Consider the following 23800-nt stretch of genomic DNA (forward strand, 5'->3'; position numbering starts at 1 on the left):
CCACATGCTTCTATTAAGAGTTCTCATGCCCCAACTAGAAGTTGACATGCCTCAACTACAGATCCCACAAGCTGCAACAAAGATCAAAGATCCCACATGCCTCAACTAAGACCTGGCACAGCCAAATAAATATAAAATAAAGTAAGAAAAGAAAGGGTGGGTGTGGGATTTTAGACCCTGTTCCACTATTTTTTACTTGATGTTTGACCTAGAGCGAATCACTCAATTAACCGGAACATCAATTTTCTCATCCGAAAATGGGGCTAATGCACCCAGGTCCTGACTCATTCATAAGGCGGTGAGGGAAATTGAAGTCTATATGAAAGCCCTCTGTAACAGTGAAGTGTTGAGTGACAGTGGACATCTAGTAGCCCCACTCTAACTTAGGGTGGTGTCACAGAGAATGGGTTAAGAGCCCATTCTATGGTGAGAGGCTGCCTGTGTTTGTTACATTATGGTTCCATCATCTACCACCTGTCTGATTTGAAGATGGTTCCTTCACCTTTCTGAACCTTACTTTTGTCATTTAGCAGCTGTGGGTTCTTGAGAAAGTTACTTACGTTGGTGTTGTATAGTCGCTAAATGGTCTGACTCTTCTGCGACCCCATGAACTGTAGCCTGCCAGGGCCTCTGTCCACGGGATTTCCCAGACAAGAATTCTGGAGTGGGTTGCCATTTCCTCCTCCACAGGATTTTCCCTGACCCACGGATTGAAGCCAAGTCTGCTGCATTGCAGGCAGCTTATTTACCACTGAGCCATCAAAGAAGCCCCGAGTTACTTAACCTCACTGTATTTTGACTTTGTTCATCATTGAAAGGGTGATATCCATAGCACCTACCCCAAAGGTTGTTCCAAATAGCAAATTAAAAAGCACGCATACTGCTTAGACCAGTGCCTGACATGTAGTAACTGACGCTTGTTGTTCATTATTGTAATTATCTCTGGGATCTATGCGTCTCCTACTCCAAGGTTTGACCACATAAACCAGTCAGCCCTTTGGGACACCTTGTCTACAGTGATTGGTTCAGTAACAGACATGAACCTTATCAGAGCCAATGAAATGCAATGAGATTTACACTTGCTGGGCAAGAATCTCATACTCTTTTGCTGAGTTCAAGCAAAGAAGCATTCAGCCCTGAGAGTTGCTGTTATGTATCTGTCTCTGAGTCTCTAATCCATTACTCTGAACTGGAGTCAACAGAGAAGAAAGAATGGTAAGAAAAATAGCGTTACTTGTGAATTCAGTACATCAAGCCATACCTTTACTGTCCAAGCATGTGACCTGGTAGAATCTCTCTCTCAGTTCGAATTGGGTTTTCTGTCACTTGCAATTGAATGAATTCTAAGTGATAAAACAGTGTTATTGGACTGTGATGACCTAAAACCAAATGTTCCCAGGTTCTCCAGAAAAGAACAGATTGGGTCGTGTTAGTAACAGAAACTCAACACTTTATATGTTTTTCATCCTCAGTGTCTGGTCACACAATTATGTATGACAATCCTTTATCCAAGTGATGGGCATGTAAAGGATAAAAACAACACTGCCCTTTTCCAATTCTGGTTGAGAGCATGGGGCTAGAAACAAGTCAAGAGCTTCAAGCTCATGACCTTCAAGCAGCAGCCCCAGGGCTGGAATGGAAATTAACCAGAAACCATCATTTCAAATTTCAAAAGGTCATCATTATGAAAAGATTCTTTAATGTTCACCCCAAATCAGATGATAAGTCAGCAATGGAAGCAGATGAGGTCGAAACAATGGTTTTACACTACTTGCTTTCCATGACCCAGTAAACTCTATCTGTGCCCAGTTAGATTGGCAGTGACCTCCTGATGTTGAAATCAGACTTTTAACATCAGTTAATCTGTCACGCAGAACCTCATTGAATGACCTGTCCAGGGTGACTCTATTAGAATTAGCAGAGGTTGGAAGGTACACATTTGTTTTCTGATCAAAAAGCCTAGCTACATACATGGAGAAGTAATTAGACAAGACATCTCTTACAAGATCAAGATGAGTGTATTCAATGACCTTCTTAATGCCCCCAGCTGAATGTTAGATGAGAAGCTGTAAACTCAACCTGTTCAAAACTAAACTCACCATCTTCCTGTTCAAAATTTCCATCAGTAAGAGGTATCATTGCTCATCCGAAGGTGAAGCCAGAAGCACAAGAATCCCCTGACTTTATTTTTCTTCACAATTGACAAGCAACAAATAGGAACTTCTGTGGATTTTAGCTTTTACACACCTCCCAAAGTAATGTGATTCCCCATCACCAATAGGGGAAATCTATCATTACTCCTGGATTATTGCATTAAAGCTTCTTAACTAGCCTTCTATTCTCCCATCCACTGTCCACACTGCATCTGCAACGGGCCTCAAAAATGAAAACTTTATCATCTCAGATTTTTTTTTCTTACTATTCACCATTTATTTATTTTTTGGCTGTGCCAGGTCTTAGTTGCAGCAGGCAGGAACTTAGCTGTGTCATGTGGGATCTATTCCCCTGACCAGGGATGGAACCCAGGCCCCCTGCATTGGGAGCACGAAGTCTTAACCACTGGACCACCAGGAACATACCTCATATAAGTTTTTCCAACTCTCACTTTAAATTTTCCAAAGGATTCCTGTTGCCCCCAGGATAAAGTCTAACCTAATACACTCTCCCCAGATCTGCATTACTTGGCCCCTGCCATTCTGTGCACTCAGCCCACCTATGAATGTGTACCTCTCTGCAACCATTACTGAGTGTTTTAGTTCCTCTGTGGTGCCAGCCTCCAGACATCCATATGTGCTTTTTCCTCTTCCTGGAACACTGCTCCATCCTTTCATTTTCTAACTCACATTCATCCTTCAGTTCTTGTGAGAGTTGTAGTTTTTATCTTGGAAAATTCTTAGACCAGGGAGGCAGCTTGGTAGTTAAGTGGGAAAGCGATATGATCATATCTTTTTAGTTCTAATTCTCTTGGACAATAGCTAACTGTGTGGCCTTGGGCCAGTTACTTAACCTCTCTGTGCCTAAGTTTTCTTATCTGTAGAATGGTGATGAAAGCTTTGATAAATGGATTAAACGCGATCACGTAAATGACTTGGCATAGTGGCTGGCGCATAAACTGTCAGACGATGTTAGATATTATCATTATTTTACGTGCCATAGATGGGTGATTCCAGAGGCTCTGTCTTTGGTTCTATTCTATTCTTTTTCACAGCCTTATGGGAGGCTATTATTCTCATCCAAGTCTCTACGCTTTGCCTCTGATGATTTGCAAATGTTTATTTCCAAATCAAACTTCTTTCCAAACTTCTAGTCTCTCACCGGGGTTATGGCAATAGCACTCCCGCACCCGCTCCCTGTTCCACTCTTTGATTTCTAAAATCTGTTGCCGCATGACACCCGACTATAATTTTAAAAACATCAGTTCACATTGCATTACTCCTCTGCTTAAAACCTTTCAATGTCTTCCTATTATCTTTCGATCAGGGCTATCAACCCCCGCTCTGTTGACACGTAGAACTAGAAAATTCCACTGTGGGGGCTTTCCTGTGCATTGCAGAGCATTTAGCAACATCCCCTGATGCCACAAGATGCAGGAGTACTCCCCCACACTCCTACCAAGTCGTGATGACCAAAAATGTCGCAAGGCTTTGCCAAATGTCCGTCCCATGGGGAGCAAAATTATACCATATTGAGAACCGCTACTTAGCTTAAATTTTTTATAATTGTCAAGGTCATTCCTGAGTCACATGCTCATCCAGAGGGTCAGGCTGGAGTCAGTTCCTCTCAAATCATGTGGACAGAGTGATAGGGTGACATGGTAACCCCGAAAAGAAAAACAGAGTACTTTTACCAGAAAAGTGGGGTGGATGTGGGGCTGGTAAAACAACACGCAAACAGGAACAGCCGTTTCTGGAAGCATCCCCAAGCCTCCCTCTGATTTCCCATTTTTCTCTTTGTTTCCCAGTGCCTAGCACTAGGACTGGGCACAAGAAATATTTGTTCAGTGACTGTTCAGTAGTCCCTTCCATTTCTGAATTTTTTCATCCTCACACATGGTCTCCTTTACTTTGAGGTAGAAGACAGACAATTTATCAATTTAAATCCTTACCCACAGAATCCTGAGGACTCACAGCTCAGTTTCCCTGCCCTCTGCTTTGTCTCACATGTAAGGAATCACACCACAAATCCCGAGCTTTCCCTTCTTTGTGAGGACATGGCTAAGCTTTGTCAGTGTTTGTGAACAAAGACACAAGACACGGTGAATCCTTCAGGCCCTGTCAAACTTGATACCAGCAGGGTTGCATTTTAATCAAAGACACCTCTTTCAGTGCCTGCTGGAATCTCACATTGCCTCTTACATCCCAGTGATGGGCGAACAATGGCTGAGCTCAGCTGCAACTAAAGAGGACTCAAAAACAGAGAGACCAGAATGTGCCAAGGGACCGTGTTTTAGGTCCCAGCGGAAAAGAAAAGACAGAACTAGAAGGAAAGCTTCTGACAAAAGTGTGAACATGGCTTCTTTAGTTTCTCTCCTCGACCACTTGAAGTTTGTCAACAAGAGTAAAAGTTTATCTATAAAGAGATTCTGGTGTGTTTTGGTCTCAGGACTCCTATTACACTTGTGCACATTATTGAGATATTTCTGTGCATTAAATCTAACAGTATTTCCTGTATTAGAAAATAAAACTCAGAAAAATTCATATTCATTTGAAAACAATGATAGACCCAATTGCATGCTAACATAAATAACATATTTATATGAAAATAGCTTTATTTTCTAAAACAAAAAACGTGAGAAGAGTGGCATTTGGTTTTGCATTTTTGCAAATCTCTTTATTGTCTGGCTTGATAGAAAAAAAAAAAAGAGGTAGGTTCTCATATATGCTTCTGCATTAGATCTGTTGTCAAATGTTTTGTTGAAATATATGAAGAACACCTAGCCTCATACAAATATGTGCTCTGCAAAGATCAATGAATTTGAATAGCCTTTGAAGATGATCACGGATATCTCCTTTGATAGTACACCAAAACTCATCAAGCAGTTTTTTTTTTTTAAATGGCTAGTTGCAATGTGGAGTTTGAAAACATATGCATTAACATTTTATGCTCTAGTACATTAAAATCCATGGCTCTTTCTAATCCTGTATTTTGAATGAATCATTTATCCAGGGATCATTTTTAACATCATGCATTGGTCACTCGGGAAATATCAGCTCACTGAGTTATACAAACCTTCCAAATTTGGCACATTTCATTACAAATAGAAAAAAAATTGCATTCACTTATGGGGGCAGATAGAAACAAAATTGTAATTTTACTTGCAACCTTGAATTTTTTTCCTTGGCAATAAACACTGTCAGTTGCTTTCCTTGAAGTGACAGGCTCACTTAGCTCATTTTCGAGAAAATGTCTGCCAAATACCCAAGTCTGAATAACCATAATTTGCCTGTCAGTCATCCTTTCAAGTAAATAGGGTGTTTCATGGGGGAAAAGCAGCTAGTTCAGCTCGCACCTCAGTGGCACAAGTGGCTTTGCTGGAGACCAGCGGTGGCTTTTGGTTTATGGTGGAAGTACTTTACCTGTCCTTCCCGTGTTGTTACATACAAAGTGAAACTAGCACTTCCTTTCACTGTGAGTGGGTGGCGGTGGTGAACACTGTGACACCTGGAACCACTTGGCGTATTGCCATTATTCCAGACTTCAGGAGTGTTCTCCACCTTTGTTTCTGCATCATCTGTGCAAATGTCAATACAGTGAAAAAGGCAAATCACATTTTATTATCACTATGAAATAGTTTTGACTTTGCAGACCCCATGAAATGATGTTGGGAGGCTCCGTAGTTAACAAAAGACATTTTGAGGACTCTTGACAGCAGCCTTAAGGGTATCAGTTTTCAGATTTAAAAGACCCGGAGTTCAATCTCACTTCTACGACCACTCACAAGTTGTGAGAATCTGAACAGTTACTTCTCTGAGTTCCATTTGTTCACTGGCATGTGTGTGCTGAATTGCTTCAGTCATGTCCAATTCTTTACAACGCCACAGACTGTAGCCTTCCAGGCTCCTCTGTCCATGGGATTCTCCAGGCAAGAATACTGGAGTGGGTTGCCATTCCCTTCTCCAGGGGATCTTCCCGACCCAGGGATTGAACCTGGGTCTCCTGCATTGCAGGCAGCTTCTTTGCCATCTGAGCCCATTTGCTCATTGGTAAAGTAAGTATAAATACCCCATAGTGCTCTTGAGAGGACTAAGGGAGATAATGCATACAGGTACTCAGTATGCCCTTGCTACTGTTATGTATTAAGTGCTAATGGTTCCTCACTGTGGCTCAGTTGGGGGATATTCTAGAATACATATTCCCCGACATTTTGACCACATACATCAACCAGTATGAAAGGAATCAGGTCCAAGGTGTATCACCAAAAATCATGAATTTTGTTTCTTGATAGGGTCTGCAATCAGCTACATCATTGGCTTTGCCTCAGGAAAGCCAAGACTGAAAATTCTTGGGGACTAACAGTACAGTGGTAACTATAGCCTGGGCGAGTCCTTGCTGTTGGCAGAACAGTGCCAATGGGCAGATTTTGTCTGATCTGTTTATCACAGGAGGATGGTAACAACCAACACCAAGTTAGTACTCCCGTGTGCCAGGCACTGCTCTAAGTGCTATACAAGGACTAACTCATTAAATCCCTGAAACAACCTTATGAGTAATAATCACCACTTTATAGATGAGGAAACACACAGAGAAATTAGTGGACAAATCCAAAGTTATATAACCATATGCGGTTGACCTGGGATTTGAACCCAACTAGTCTAACTGTAGGAGTTGAGTTCTTAACCACTACCCTGTACTGAGGAAACAGGAAAAAAAACAAGGCGGAGTGATTTTTTCCAAAACGTTCCTTTCCCTGCCACAGGGCTTCTGTTTAAAAAGCCTAATTTTGCTCTTAAATGACCAGTTAGAAAACTCTTTGAGTCAATCAGAAACTCCAGGAAAAATGAAAACTGTAGCAAATAATATATGGAATGATTTTGAACAACTAGTTGAGCGTTAGAAAGGAGACTCCATAAGGACATTTATCTTTGAATGACTCAGATTGCAATGACATTGAAAGCATAAAGAAAAACATGTAATCCTAGAAAACAACTTAGCTTTGTATCAAACATTGTCTACATAATCATAATAATGTTCATTTGTTTTTCAAACTCCAGAGTCAATCTATAGCCCCAGCATGGAAGACATTAGCATATTTATAGAATAGAATGCAAATGGAGTGAATCTTGACCATGAAAAAGTCCAAACATAACTGACAGACATGGGTGGGTAGGAAGGAGGGTATATGTACATCCTCATTCTGCAAAGTGGGAAGCAAAGATGTTCTTCCCAAGGTGGCTGGAAAAAGAAATGAAGATTAATGTTATTTTTAGAAATTAGAAAGATAATCAATACAGAGGGTAGAGTGAGTTAGCTAAATCCTTGCCTATTATGGCAGGAAGTCAATAGATTATAAATCAAAAAATGTTTATGATATGTTTATCAAAGAAGAAACATACTATTTAGAGATGTGGATGTAACCACCAGAGGAACTGAATCAGAAATGTTTTTTTTTTTTTAAAAAAAGCTTGCTCTAAGGAGTAGTACTTGAAGTGGGAAGGGGTGAAGCCCCCTGAAGTACATGCTTGTCATTAAAAGCCCTTCTGTATGATTTGATTTTTAAAAATAGTGTGCATGATTAAATATCTTAATAAATTGTAAGATACCATTTTAAAGCTTTTGAGTAAATTATGAATAATTTGAACTGGAAGAGAAAAATATATGCTTTCTAATCTTCTTGACATGGTAGACCGGAAAAGAAGGGAAATAATATTTATTAGAGATTCATCAAACTGAAGTAGCAATAGTTTGGGGGTAAGGGGATGAGATTGCTGTAAGAGCCCAGGGGAAAACTTGCCTTGTCGATTTTATTTTAAAAGTTGATATTGAGGATATGTTTTTCTATTACTTTTATATTCAAGGTGTTTTAATTAGGAAAATACAATAGGAAAAATATGCCACTCAAAAGAACGTGACAAAAATCAAATATCCAAGATTATTTGTTTTTTAAAAAGCTCAAAGAATTTCGAAAAAGAGACAGATGTGTCATCAGTTAGTCTCCATGGACCTTTAGGTAGACTGTTTTTCTGTTCTCTTTCCCCTCTGCTGAAGGATAAAAAGCCACGGGCTCTGAATTCATTTCTACTCCAGCCCCCAGCACCTGGCAGAGGTCAGCTCTCCTCTGTGTGCCCTCCACAAGTTTCTTCGTGCATTAGACAAATGTGTTCTGAACACATATTGTAGGCCAGGCACCTTGGGGACACACAAGCCCTAAGAGATCATTGCTGTGACAGTGAATAGTCCCCCTGCCTAATCCAGGATCCCCTGGTCTATGTCCTGGGAGAATCCTGAACTGTTCATCTAGGTGCACTCAGCATCTTTCCTACACAACTGTGAACTTGTCTATTTTCTGCTGAATCCTGGGCACCCAGAACAGTGTCTGGCACATAGTAGGTGTTAAATAAGCCCTCACAGAGCAGGAGGCAGACTGGAGGTTCCCTCAAATGCAAACCACTTACTTCGAAGTGTCTTATTGTCTCTCCAGGCTGAGAAGAGGGACCAGAGCACAGGAGAAGATGCCAGCCTGACTGGGATAATCTGTGAGTCAGGAAGGGGTTACCCAACAGGAATGATGACTCCAAGAGCTTTGTAAGATCCAGAAAGCATTAGAAACTTCCGCATCATTGTCATTTCATTTAAACCCCATTTCCTCACAGTGAGAAATATGATGCTGAAAACAGTGAGGGACCGTGGCTTGTTTTCAGGAGAAGAAGGAAGAGGAGGCTGAAGAGATGCTATTCCACTGTGCCCAGTCTTAGAGAAGCATGGGGACCAGGTGGGATGAAAGTTTTAAAGGTTAGAGCTGAAGTTCTTGCCTGGTGGAAGCAAGAAAGGTCACAGTTCAAAGTTCTCCTTCTGTCAAGCAGCAAATAATGCAGGTGAGAAGACTCAGACACAGCAAATCCAAGAATACGTCATTCCTGGGATTCAACTCTTTCAGGGACTTTCCTGGTGGTCCAGTGGTTAAGAATCTGCTTTGTAATACAGGGGATGTGGGTTCGATCCCTGGTCAGGGAACTAAGATTCCACATGTCTCGAAGCAACTAAGCCTGCCTACTGTAACTACTGAGCCTAAGCACCACAGCCAGAGAATCCATGTGCTGTAACCGAAGATCCTGTGTGCCACAACTAAGACCCCACACAGCCAAAGAAGTAAATTAATTAAAAAACTCTTCCAAAGGCTTCCAGTTCACTCAAAGTCCAAGTTCTTACTACTTCCTTCCGACCTCCATCTTTCTCACCTGTTCTCTCTTCCTCCTCACTCATCCTGTCCAGTCACACTGACTTCCTTGCTCCTTAAACACCCAAGGCATCTCCCCTCTCAGGGCCTTTGCACCTGCTGTTCCTTCTGCCTGGCAGGAACGTTCTTCCCATCTGACTTGGTTCCTTACCTCTTTCAAATTTGGGGCTAAATGTCACCTTCTCAGGGAAGCTGACCTTGACCATGCTGTTTACAATTTCACACTCCTCCCCCACCCCATTCTTCTGCCTGCTTTAAGAGAGATTGGAGAAAGTCCCCGGTCTTGGGCTAAGACTCTCCATTTCCTATGCTCAGCCCCAGGGACTCCAACTGGAAAATCATCTTTGGGGGTGGCCCAGAATGAATTTTCCTTGGTTCAGACCTTATTATCTCTTAGAACCCAACCCTTGCCATTTCCCCACTGCTCAGAGCTAAGCCATCACTCAGCACAGAGTGAAAAAGCAGAAAAGAGCAATTATGATGCTGTGCAGCAGGCCTTTGACTCAGATTAACATCATTGCCTGTTGATTTGATCTTTTTCTTTTTCTCTAAACACTTAAGGCATTTTGATTGCAAGCCAGATTCATCTTTGGTGAAAAGCAATATTTTGAAAAGCCGGGACTTACTTGGTAGTACATATTTTAAGACATTTTAAGTTGATAAACAGCTAATTGGTTCTGCCGTCCTGTGATTTGCAAAGGGTCAGAATGGTTTGTTGTAAATATGCATCTGTATTAATGGCTCAATGCCAAAATCAATTTCCGTAGGTGACAGTAGAATTTTGTAATAGATGAGGTGATGGAAGACACCTCAGCTATTACCCATGAGGTTCGGAGTCACTTTAATTTAACAGGTAGGTATTATTGTATTCCAAGGCAGCTATGCATGATGCTGAATAGCATACGCTGCAGAATATAGAGTGGTGGAAATTCCATTTCCTAAATATGCAGGTAACCAAATATATACAGAATCTGAAGCACAAGGAATAGAAACAGTGCCTGCCGGATCTGTACACAATATGTCTCACACAACATGTATTTTCTTTTTTCCTTCCCCAAGTTTGCACCCAGGATATGGAGGGAAATTTTAAATGAGATGGTTAAAATATTATGGATCATCTTTGAGGGGAAAAAAATGGAAAGTGAGCTATGGACAAACAATATTGAGATCTTCACGTCAGACTTGTTCAAAACACAGACTGTTGAATTACCATTCATTGTGGCAGGGATTATAGGATACATTATTTTAAAAGTAGTTTGTAAGCACTTAATGGCAGAACAACGATTGTCAGGGATTAGCATGGATTCACTCAGAGAAATTCAAGGTAATGAAATTACTTACTCACAAGCAATAAATTCAATGTATATTTATTAAGCATCAACTGTGTGCCAGGCTCTTGTTCTAGGCAGTGGTTCAGGGAAATGTGGTGGATAAAGTGTCCGGGAGACTTCCCTTATGGTCCAGTGGTTAAGAATCTGCCTTGCAATGCAGGGTATGCAGGTTCGATCCCTGCTTGGAGAACTGAGAACCCATATGCCAACTAAACCCATGCGTCACAACTACTGAGCCTGTGTGCCACAGCTAGAGAGAAGCCTACCTCCTACAACACAGATCTTGCATGCTGCAAGTAAGACTTGATGAAGCCAAAAATAAATTAGCAAATATTTTAAAGGGAGGAGACATATGTTATATGTTATATATGTTATATGTTACACATGCTCCATGTGTTATATGCTACATATATGCTATATGTTACATATTCTCCAAAAAGCATATGTGATAGATAACATGTGATAGTATTTCTTATAACATGAAAATTAAAAGGTGGATCGATGGTGTTAAGTCTTGCTGCCCCAAGCTCACCTCAGCAGCCTATTGTGAGCCTACTCACGCCCAAGGTCACTAAGAGCTAGAGCTGGTGGTACAAGAGTCTTTGGCATGTCTGGTGTGACTCAGGTGCTCTTCAAAGATGTCTTTGGCCTTGGGTACTGCGTGAGAATCAGGCTGCAGACCCTAAGTACCAGAGTTACCCAAGTCAGACACCTTGACTCCTCCTGCCTGACACAGAATGTAAAGCTCAAAGAAGTCAAATAAATGATGTGCCCAAGTCTAGTCCTCAGGAAGTGGGACACCCATGAATCTAATGGCACTCTTAAGTTTGCAAACACCACAAATTTAAGGTAGAGGATGCAAGAGTCTCTAATAGTTTACTCATCTGCCTCTAGTCAAACTCTGGAAAAGAAACATTGCTCTTATTTCAAATGCTTGGTGTTGCCTTTTAATTTTTTTCAACTTACCTTTTATTCAGAGGTGGTGTTTCTTCAGAACCTACTGCTACCATATCTCAGTCTCACTAGCTCTACCATATCTTTCCCTTGATCTTGCTTCTGGTTTTGTAATAAAAGTTGGCAAAGGCTGGGTTAATTATTTTTCACCACAGTTCCATCTGTTGAATGGTTCAGAGCCATGACTAACATCAAACTCTCCTGGTTACAGGAGTGGGAAGATTAGAGAAGCCCAGCCCACCAGGCCTTGAATCTTATATTAAGACAGTGCAGTGTGGAGATTAGGGTGAATTTTCTGGTTCAAGTCCCAGCCCTGCCACCACCTAGCTGGTGATCTTCAATCGTCCAAGCCTCAGTGTCGTTATTGGTGGGAGAGGCCTGCTGGTTGTCCCCAGGGCTATTATGAGAATCAGTTCCTTCTGTCTACACTAAGTGCTTAGCCAAGCAGGTCAGTTCAGTTGCTCAGTCATGTCCGACTCTTTGAGACCTCATGGACTGCAGCATGCCAGAGCTTCCCTGTCCATCACCAACTCCCAGAGCTTACTTAAGCTCATGTCCATTGAGTCGATGATGCCATCCCATCATCTCATCCTCTGCCAAGCAGGCCAAGCAGATAGAGTACAGTAACGAAAGGCAACACAGGGTGGGATCAGAATTCCAGTTCTGCCTCTCATTAACCATGTCCCTTCTGGGTCCGCATCCCTTCATTTGTAAAATGGGGAGAATAGTAATGGCTACCTTCGGAAGAATGCATGAGGATTAAATAATGTTTGTCAAGTGCTCACTTACAACAGTGCTTGGCATAAAGCATGTGTCTGTTAAATAAATAAATAAATGCTCAGGAGTTAGCCCCTAAATGAACGCTCAATCTGCTCCAGTAATCATAGCTTCGTGCACAGAAGGTGTTCATTAAGTGTTAGCTAATTATTATTTTACTATTTCCTTGGCACTTCTTTCTGGAATTCTCATGACCCATTCTCTCCTTCAGCAACTTCCTTAGAAGCATCCTCCAGGGTCCACCTTGATATCTCACCTGCTTACCAATCCTAGAAGGAAGGGCAGACCTATCCTGGAAGCAGGCCCTTTTGTGGGACCCACAAACCCAGGAAATAGCCTACTGATGTTGACTTTCCATCTTGCTAGGAGCTATCTAAGCCAGATAGCTTCTAGCACCAGATGTTTCTGTTCATTTGCATCGTTTTGGAGCAAGCCTTAGTAGACTTCAAAATGGTATTTAAATCCTGAATTCTTTCTCCTCTTCAGTTCTCTTTTTTCTGGTTGTTGTTGGTCTTGTTGTTTTTAAATTTTCACAAGTTCCTCTGATCCATGGGGCTTCCCTGATGGCTCAGATGGTAAATAATCTGCCTGCAATGCAGGAGACCTGGGTTCGATCCCTGGATTAGGAAGATCCCCTAGAGAAGGGAATGGCTACCTACCCTAGTATTCTTTCCTGGAGAATCCCGTAGACAGAGGAGCCTGATGGGCTATAGTTCATGGGATCAGAAAGAGTCAGACGACTGAGCAACTAACACTTTCACTTTTTTTTTTTTTCCCTGATCCTTGCCCCATAGTATTAATGTTACTTAGAGGGGTTCTGTCAGTTTCCCTCTTTGTAGTCATCTGGGGTTTTTCTGCCATTTCTTGTGTACTCTTGTGTCTTCAATTACCACCTATGCCTAGATGATCCTAAGTATCAACCCAGGTTTCTTCACTGCCCTAAACTCTGTATTACTGATTCTTAACACTTTGGGAGAATGAAACTACTTCTAAAAAAGTGCCCATTCATATAATATTTTTCATGGAGTTTCATAATCATATGAACCTTATTCTTGGAACTATATGGATGAGTAGCTCTGTCTAGATTTTCAATACCAGCTGCCTCTTGTGGACTTAATTTCTTCACCCTCACTCACCCAGTAGCCATGTCTGATTGAGTCTACTTCAGTCTGCCTCTAGGATTTTTTTTTTTTAATTTCTTCGTAGCCACCAGAACACAGGTTACCAAAGTTTTCTTCTCTTGCCGGCTCCAACAGATGTTTTTCCTTACATACCTTGGCAGGGGCTGTCTTCCTTAGATACCATTAGAGAGGGGAAGATCTCGTTGACTTGCTTTCAAACTTTTCATGGCTCAGAAAGAGGACAAGGACTGCCTGGGCAAAGAACTAAATGAGAGTTCTTCAGGAAAGAAGAGAGGACAGAATACCTGAATACCTGATCAGATGGACAGTCTATGATAAAGGCAACGTAGTACCAGGAAAAAAGAAAGAAATTCAACACTCTTGGGAATACAAAGGGTACTTCTCGAAATAAATTGTTATTGTAGATTCCTACATATCTCTGCAGTGAGGTGTAGCAGGGATTGGCAAACTACTTTTGCTTAAGGGGCCAGACAGTAAATATTTTAGGCTCTGCAGGCCAAGCAGCAAAATTGAGGATACTATATAGGTATTAACATAACAGGAAAGAAAACAAATTTCCATAATTTAAAAATATACAACACTAAGAGTTATATAATGCTGAAATTTGAATTTCTTATCATTTTTATGTATTGTGAAATATTTGGGGATATTGTTTAATTTTTTCTGCCATTTGAAAATGTACAAAATAGTCTTAGCTTTTGGATTACACAAAAATAAACCATGGGCCAAATCCGACCCATTGGCTGTAATTTGCCAACTCCTGAAATATAATTATGTATCATAGTACCTACATAGTACATCACTGAGTTTTCAACTTTTAGAATTTAAAGACAAAGCGTGATGACATATTTCCTATTTATTGATAAGTCTCAACTAAGTGGCATATAATGAGGCAACTGTTTTATTTTGGCTTTCAACTGTGTTATGTCCAATCCCTCATTTTCTTAGTGATATTTTGGGCAGATTTCATAACTTTCCAGCCACTGTTGGTTGTTAAAACTTGCAACTGCATACCTGGTTGCAAGCTATTTCCTTACTCTTCCCTCTTTCATTTGGGAGTAAATTCAGTATGCTGTGGCCAAGAACAGGAAGGGAAAAAGGCCAAAATGTCACTTTATTTAGCGGGTGGATTTGCAAAGCGTTACTGTTCATTGCTACTGTTCCTGCATCTAACACTGATGGTCAGATTCTCTGCATGCAGGAGTCAACACATTGACTTCCCATTAGAAGCATGTGCATTAGTTACTGGAGGCCCTGTGGACCTTCCACTGCAACTTCCTTCCCTGATGTGAGATACCTGAGTCTGGTCAGTCTTTGCCATCCCACCGTGGCTCCCATCACTGGCAATGCATAGCCCTATGCTGCTGGACCTGCAGTTGCCCCATACAGAACCCTTATGCTTTTAAAGGTCTGCCTCCCTTTGGATAGACTCAGTTCTGGATCAACAGGTGTGGTTTGGGGAATGGCACATGGACTGACTGTTAATCTCTGCTTGACCCCTTGGCCAGGCAGCCCTGTGCAGGGCAACAGACTGCAGGGCAATCTTCCTGAATATCATGTAGCCCTGTCTAGGGTCTACTTGCCTAACTGGCTATTCTCTTGGGTGGGATGTGAACAAAATGGCATAAGCTCTCAGGTATCCACCATAGATCCACTCAACTCATAAGACCTCTCCCTTCCGAACAGGCTGCCCCACTGCCACTCTCTCTCTCAGCCCTGCTCTTGTCTTCTGACTTCCTTGCTAAAATGTGCACATGAGCAGATGAGCAGTCGTGCTGCCTCAGCTAGTATCCAGTCCAGGAATGAGATGCCAGCTGCCCTCAGGCTTTATGAATGATTCTTCTTGGAAGCCACAGGTAACTTATTGGGAAACTAAAAGTATTGAAGGAAGGGTAGTAGTGTAAGAAAGCAAAATCATTTGTCTTAGAAAATGCATCTTGTCTAAAAACGCATGAATCAAGGACTACTAGTCAACATATTATTTAGAGGCATGAAGGAACCATAAGACATAAATTAAGAACTAAGAAAGAAACAGGTGAAAGTACTTGCTACTTTTGTTTCCTTGTTGTATAGGTAAAGAAACTCATGCTCAGAGGGTTGGCAATCTCTGAAGTCGTATAGCCAGAAAATGGCAGGATTCAGGTAAGAAACCAGGTCTACCTGACCCCAAAGCCCCTGCTATTATTTAATATTCTTTGGGATCTTCCATAAATTATTAAAGGCCCATTTGCTTCTATATTGAAAAATGGGCTCTCAGCAGGGTCATAGAATGAGGGGGAAAAAATCAATCTTGGAGTTTTTGTAGGCTTCTTTTCAATCTCAGAAACATTGGTTTTATTGGGAATACTTTCACATGTTAGGGTAGAATGTTCAATTGTTAAAAACATAATTCTACTAAAATACACAGCGAGCTTATGTCAAACTTTATTTAATTCATCAGTGAAGGGAACCAGCAGAATGACAAAGCTGGCTCAAAGAAAGATGTTATGGTTTTTTTTTTTAGATGAAAAAAACTGAAATAATATTGTTAAGTTATATATAAAACTGACTAATGTCCTAGGGAATGGGCAAATTGTCCACAACATTTGGAGTTATCTCCTCTAATGAACAGAAACTATTTGTACCTCCACTGAATAAAAAGATAAATGTTCATCTTCCCAAGTTTTCTACAAGTAAACATTTAACTATATAGCTAGGCCTGAATCTATAATAAAAGCTAGGTCAAACAAAGGTACACTTCCAGGGAATTAGATGACCACTTAAGTAAGCTTGTCAGACACTACCCTGTGATATTAAACATTAAAAGGGCATACCCATCTTTTTGCCTGATTTCTTGTTGTTGTTGTTTTTCTCCATATGTGCTGGTAACTCACAGTAATCATCCATGCTACTAGCCCACATTGATCACCCAGCCTTGGATTGCAGGTCACTTGCCTTTATTCCAATCCAGAGATAACATCTCAAATGATGAAGCAAAAAGTATATCTGAGGTATCTACTTTCTCAGATGGGTAGAATGCTACAGTCAGAAGGTAGAAGTCTGGATTTGAGGTAGAAAAAAGAGAATTCTTTCCATCGAGAATGGCATAGCTAAGAGTAAGATCCAAAAATATTTAACCACCAGTAGGACATAAGATGAGCCAATTAGAATTGATGCTTCTGTAGGCCTGGAACACGATCCTGATGGCCCTGCTGGGCCAGGTTTTTACTTTTTACTTGTTGGATCTAATGGATGTTTGAGAGGTTCAAGGAAGGGCTAGTGGTGGGGTTTTGGTGAGGACTGGTTTTATTGGGGATACTTTCATGTGTTGGAGTATACCATTCAAATTGTCAAAAACATAATTCTCTTAAAATACACAGAGAGCTCATGTCAAATTATATTGAATTCATCAGTAAGGGGAACCAACAGATACTATTTATCAACAGATAAGGAAGTATTTCCATGTTTTAACATCTAGTATGGCTATATAAACATCTTCTGGCTGAATGTCAGTCATGCTCACACCTCAGCCTCTGCCACTTCCCCAAATCCTAACCTGCCCCCAAACACAGTCATGGTCAGTCTCTCCCATCCTGCCTTAAGCCTCCATCCCATTTCTCTCTTTTGTCTGCCTCTTGGATTTTAAGATCAAGGAAGAAAAGTGGAGAGAAAGGAACAAGGAAGGTCAGGAGTGGGAAAGAGAGTTCAGACGCATTCTGCACCCACATTTAAGGGGAGGTGCAGCATTAATCTAGGGCAGAGGAGCAGAAGGGTCTACTTGGTACTGTTTCTAAGCTCTGGGGATATAGTAGTGCCCCCCGTAGACAAGAATCTCCATCCTTATGGAGTTTATATTCTACTGGGGAGCAGATAGGAGATGTGAAAATTGTAAATTAATATAGGTTAAAGCACCTAGAATGGGCTTGGTACATAGGAAGTACTCATGTCCTTCTCCCATCCCTGTCCTCAACCACATCTTTGAAGCTTCCCCGAAGGCTTCTGAACACATAAATAAAGCTGGAACCCCATCTGGCTGAAAAAGTCAACCATCTGGAGATTTGGAAATATGGGAGAACTTCTAATGACCGGCTAATTTTTTTTCCAGTTTTTCAGCCAGATGTTTGATATCATCCAGGCCCATCTGTAGCAGAAACATCAGTTTCTTGAACTTCTTTTTCATAATTTTAAGTTCCCTATTCTAAAATCCGAAGTGATTTTTGTTTTTCTTAGTAGCAACTTTTTAATGAGTTGAAAAAGTGATAATTCGCTTAATGAAGGACAACTTCATTACGGAAAATATCAGAAATTAGGATTTAAAGGGCCTTTTAGATCATTTTCAGGGCTCGAAAGGCAACCCACAGGGCAAATTCAGGCATAAAGTGAGCTTGGTTTGGCTGGAACTGTGTGTTTAAAAAGTTAAGCCAGTTGCCCACATTTTAAAAGTCAGACGATTCAACATCTGGTTTTTTAAAATTTGGAGCATTGGGCCAAGTTTGGGATCCATTTTCCCAGAGTGAAAATCAACTCAAGCCACATAGCAATTGTTCCCAGTTTGCTGCAGTCCCCACCACTCTCTGTTGCCACCACACTGAAGCCAAGTTTCAGTTACTGGATATCTTCTCATGGGCTTCCTAGGTGGCACTAGTGGTAAAGAACCCGACTCCCAGTGCAGGAGACATGAGACACGGGTTCGATTCCTGGGTTGGGAAGATCCCCTGGAGAAGGAAATGGCAACCCTCTCCAGTATTCTTGCCTGGAGAATCCCATGGACAGCTCATTTGCAGTGTTACTCCTCTTCTCACAACAATAGAACTGAGCTAAGAGGACTGCGAAATACTTACTTCACACTTTACATTACTTGCCTAGTCCACAGGGATGTTTGGATTTGTTTCTTCCTAATCTTACCTGATGGAGAAGGAAATGGCAACCCACTCCAGTACTCTTGCCTGGCAAGTCCCATGGACAGAGGAGCCTGGTAGGCTACAGTCCATGGGGTCGCAAAGAGTCGGACACGACAGAGCTACTTTACTTACTTACTAATCTTACCGGAAGCTCTCTCTTTAGAACTGGGTGAACTAAGCTCCAAAGGAGGAAATAACATACACAGTTTAATATACAACTGCTGCGTGTACTAACATATACAACTGCTAGAGACAGGAATGTGATTAGCACCTGGTGGCGTCCTTCCTACTAGGCCAGTGGTCTTTCTGTTATCTACACACATCCCTTTGATTATACCTACAACTTCAAGAGGTTTCTTAATGAGAGAATCACATATGGAACATGTTCTCATTCAAATTCACACGCCGCCATTGAGAGCACACAGCAGGTCGGGGCACCGCCTTGTGAATGCCTAGCGTGCTTTCCAGCTAATGAGTCAGGCATTTGTTCTGGCTTCTCAGTGTGGGTGTCTCTACATAGGTCGATTGGTTTTTCATTCAAACAGTGTCCTTTACTGCCTCTGAGTTTTTGCCTGTCTGGTGGCTCCTACACCCCTGCAGATGCTGCACAAGCATGGTGGGATCTGGGGCTTCTGAATGGAAAAACCCATGTGTTTGGGTTCTCTCACAGGCTTATATTTGTACCAGTAGCAACTTATCCTCTGGAGCATGAATTAATGTTCTCTAGCAAGGGCTAGGTGGAGCAACATGGCTTAGGTGCAGTAGTGTCTGCTGAGTTTAGGTATGAGACCTTGGGCAAGTTCTATAACTTCTCCAGGCCTCAGTTTTCTCATCTGTAAAATGAGGCTAATACTTATACCCACCACCCTGACAGCCTTTGAAGATGAAAGAGTTAATTTTTCAAAGTTCTTTGCACAATCCTAGCACATAATAAGTGCTAAATATGTATGATGTTCTGCTGAGTTACAGAAAAGAAAACTGGAAACATCTCTTCTCTCACTTGAGAGATGTGATCCTTCCTAACACACATGGTTATTCCCAGACCCATTGTAAATACTCAATGTGGTTTGGCATTAACATATATTGCTTGGAAGACTTTCAGAAAATTAAGATTCCAAGTGACCTACCGCAGACCCATGGAGGCCAAGAACCTAGTTGTGGGGCCTTATTATCTAGTTTTTAAAGCTCTCTATGTGATTCTGATGACTAGTTAAATCTGGAAACAATTAATGTAGTTTTCTTATACTTGAATATTTTTGGTAGTAGACAACTCATAACCTCTGAAAGCTTCTTATGACATATTGGAGAGTTACTTATACTGAGGTAAAACTTGTTTTCCTCTAGCTCCTAATTCTATCCTCTTGAGACCACATAGAACATTTTGAGCCTCTTTTCCATATGACAGCCCTTCAGATATTTGCAGACAGCTGTCATGTCCCTCTGGAGCATTCTCTCCTTCTTGTACGAAATAGCCACATTCTCTCATGACTCTTAAAAAAGTATGGATGCCCTCTCCCACCCAGTTATCCTTTGACACTTAAAGGGCCAGTAAAATGAAGATGCTGAGGCTTTGGAAGACAAGAGATTATGGAGCAGGAGATGGCTGTACACCTTCATTCCAGCAGAAGATGGATGCTGCCTCCTGCATGTGTCTTCCCGTGCATAAAGCAGATGCTCCTGCAAATTCCTTGAACACTTGATATGTTCATTGCATGAAGGAAAATCTTAGCTTCAGATTTCATCTAGGCCTATTTTGGTGTTGATTATATGGGTGAACACATAGCTAAAATTTCATTGTGATTCATTAAAGTTTGTGCAGCTCACTGTATTAATACTTCAAAAATGTAAAAAATAAAATACCTGGGTCACATTGCAAGGAGACTGCAAGAAAATTTTCTTAGAAGAATTCACCTGACCAAGAACATATCTTAGGATAATCCAATTTCTTCTTGATTCAAATCCTCACTTCTCCCACTAAGCCCACAGAATGCCTGGGTGGGATTCCAATTCCTTATACAAACTGTGGGTGTAGGACATGATGTTGGAGAAAAGTGAAACCATCAGTTGAGAAATTCTGAACAAGGATTCAGGAATTTTAGGACCTAATGAGGGAGGCCAAAACTGGGGTTTAATTATGTATTCCCAGATTTACATCAAAGAGGCAGAAAATTTGGAAATAAATGAAACATGGTCTACCTATATGCCATTTTTGGCTTGGAAGCCACTTCAGGTTTTTTTTATGTCATCCTTAGAATCACATAGACACCAAAACATCCACCAAATTGCAGCTTTATAAAGATGGCTCAATTCCTTATTGTTAACATCGGAAAGAGAATTATGGCATTTCCCTAAGGTAAATGACTTCACCATATCTGACTACAAATAATCACAGATATCAGATTTTTGTCAAAGTTTAGGAAAGAATTTCTGTCAGTACATTGGCTATAATAAGACCCTTGGATAGTGCTAATTCATGAATACCTATCCCAAAATAATCATCTACCAGATTAATATGCTCAGGGTTGGATAGGTAAATGTCTTAGCCAAGGTCACATAGATAGTTTGCGGCATTACCAAGGTCTTCAGCTAGCAAGTGCAGTAATCCTGTTGCATTTAAAGTCATCCTTTCCTACCTGGGCTTCCCACCAGTTGCAAATTTGCGGTGGAAACAGAATCAACTCTAGTAGTGCTACAGTCAGGAGAGCAGTTGTTCAGAGTGTCAGATCATGGGACGAAGGCCAGGGAATGATGCAATATTACACTAGCAAGTGATGTCATAGCACGATTTCCTAAGCAATTTACGTAAATGCAACTTCTCAAGAAGCCCTGACAAATGCCAGCCAGTGGGAATGCAGGCATGGAGAACCAATGGCAGGCAGGGAAGGAAAGCACACAGGAAACACAGATTTCCTTGCTCATCACTATGACAAGCTTCACAGATTCCTCAGAAGCCTGAAAAAACTCCCTTCTGCCCCTCTAATCCAGTTCCTTCCCCTCAGGCACACAGTCTCTAAAGAGCTTTGATTTCCTTCTCTATTTTTTAATTTACTCCTACTGACATCCAGGCATTGCCCAATGATGCTGAGAGTGACTTCTGGTGTTCTGAAGGCAAGTTTATAGCGAGACAGGCTTGACATTCTAAAATTAGTTTGTCCTCTTCATTGTAATTTAGAATGAATCTTCAATTTTTTGAATGAGAAGTGGTATGCTGTGATTCTTGAGAATCAGTCTTATGCAAATGTCATAGAAATATATGTTGGCTTTGCAAATGCTTTAGGAAAGAAGACAGGTGGACACTAAATACCTAGACTTCAGTTTTGTTTTGATCCCAAATGGAGAAACATGTATTAATGTTTTCATAAAATATGTGTGTGTGTGCATGTAGAGGTTCATATAGGTTAGTCTGGAACTGATTGGCAATGGAAGTTCATGAAAATATCTAGTTAGACCAAACTCAGAAGTTAAACTGATAAGACTATGGTGTGAAATCAGGAAATAGCTGAGAGTATGCCAGGCTAGGTCATAATCAATCTCTCTCTCCCCCTGCCGCTTTCCCTTCCTTCCCTTCCTCTCTTGTCACCTCTTCCCCACTGAAATGCAATTTAAGCAGAGCCAGAGACCCCATCTAAAGCCAGAGATCAAAGCAAAGTAGTTCACAATATGCCTGGGGATCTTAGATTTGAAGACTTTTCTCAACTGCAGAAGCTTCCCGGAGAGCCACAAAATCTCATCTCATGAAGCTCATACCAAAAACGACCAACAAGACCCAACCCTTTCATCCCACACTGCATTAGTCTTTCTTGGAACAGTCTGGACATCTGCAAATTCTTGGCAATAATTCGAACTATCCTCTTTCCCCAACACTGCCTCTGTCTCCCCAACCACACACTGGAATAGCAAAAAATCAGAAACTGGATTGTTTGGGGCCATTGAGAGGAATTAGTAAATACCTTCTAGGCAGCAGGTCCTCCACAGCCCGGAATGGGTCATTACTTCTTCATTCTTCCTGCTGGTTTCATTATCACTTGTAGATTTAGTCCTGCACACACCTCTGGAATATAACCAGTAGTCCGTGCCCACTGCAATGGTCATTAAACTAAAAGCTGCGAAGGCTCCCACAGTAGTGATCAACATCTGGACTCCTCTGTCACACATCCTCATAATTCTTCATGGTACTCTGGACGGCTGGGCGTTGGAGAGGGAGATTCAATGCCAGAGGGGAAAAATCACTCTGCAGCTGGGTAACCTAGGACAGGCTATTCCAAAAATTCGGGTCTCCTTTTGTCGGCATCCACAGGGACTTTGGGAAAGCTGGGTTTTCCTGTCTGGAGCTCTCTCCAGTTCCCTCGGTCGCCTATGGCCCTCGGAAGGGTGCAGGCTCCAGGGGGTTGGTCCACATCACCGCTGCCTTCTGAGGGTCCCTGGTTTCCTTTCATTCCTCGGGAGCTTGGTAAGGATGAGGGTCCGTGCAGGGCATGGCTCTGGAGCCTGGAGCTGCCAGCTCAATCTGAGATGCGCCTAGCTCCTCACAGCCCCGGGAGACTCAAGGCAAAGAAATCCAGAGAGGGCTATGTGTGTGTGTGTGTGTGTGTGTGCGTGCGTGCGTGTGTGTGCGAGCGCGTGTGCTGGGGGTGAGGGCGGATGGCAAAAAATAGCACTGCTGGGAGGCGAGTCGCTGAGAAGAGTGTTCATTGCTTCCCCAGCCTCCCAGGAAAGCTCACCGCCTGCTCCCGACACCCCCGCTCAAACTGGAGAAAAGACAGTCCTGGGGCGGGGGCCGAGAGGTTTCATCGGAGGGCAAAGGTCCGCGGTGCTGAAGGGACAGCTCCCCGCCTGTTGCCCCGCCTCCGCCTGCCTAACGACCAGGCTTTAGGTCCGTGGTGCTGAAGGGACAGCTCCTCTGCTGCTGCTGCACCCCCGCCTTCCTAACGCCCGGGCGAGAGACCTGGGATACCGACGGGTGGGTCTTCCTCCCGCCCCTCCGAGGCCAGCCCACCTGCTCTTCTCAACCTAGTCAACCCACGCTCCGCGCAAAGTTTCGGGAGCCCAGGGCAGTCAGCGCCCCGGCTCCTCAGGCGCGCTGCAGCACGACCCGGTTCCCCCGCTCCCCGCTCCCGGAAGGGTTAAGGAAAGGGGAAGGGGAAAGGAGCCTGCAGCGCACTCTGGCGCTCTCTCAGCTCCCACCCGACGCGGCATTTCCCCCACCACCAATGAGCCAGGCAAGTTTGCCTTTTGCTGCGGGCGCCGCTGGAGCCCATTGGGGAAGACCGAGTCTTCTTAAAGGGACCGGCGACTCGGGGCAACGGTTCTATGGCTCACTTG

At 42.3% G+C, this 23800-nt stretch overlaps 1 protein-coding gene across 1 annotated transcript in view; it reads right to left on the minus strand.

Moving 5' to 3' along the window:
• The window catches only part of CACNG3 (calcium voltage-gated channel auxiliary subunit gamma 3), a 100696-nt gene extending 77457 nt beyond the window's left edge, over positions 1 to 23239 (minus strand). The window contains exon 1 of the mRNA XM_086375292.1: positions 22429 to 23239. Within this exon, the coding sequence (XP_086231418.1) occupies positions 22429 to 22639 (211 nt within the window). The 5' untranslated portion in view covers positions 22640 to 23239. The remainder of the gene's footprint in view (positions 1 to 22428) is intronic.
• Between the last annotated feature and the right edge of the window lie 561 nt (positions 23240 to 23800).

Source organism: Bos grunniens, chromosome 25 (genome assembly GCF_055505025.1).
Source record: "Bos grunniens cultivar Pamir isolate PY7600 chromosome 25, Bosgru_T2T1.0, whole genome shotgun sequence".
NCBI classification, from domain to species: Eukaryota; Metazoa; Chordata; class Mammalia; order Artiodactyla; family Bovidae; genus Bos; species Bos grunniens.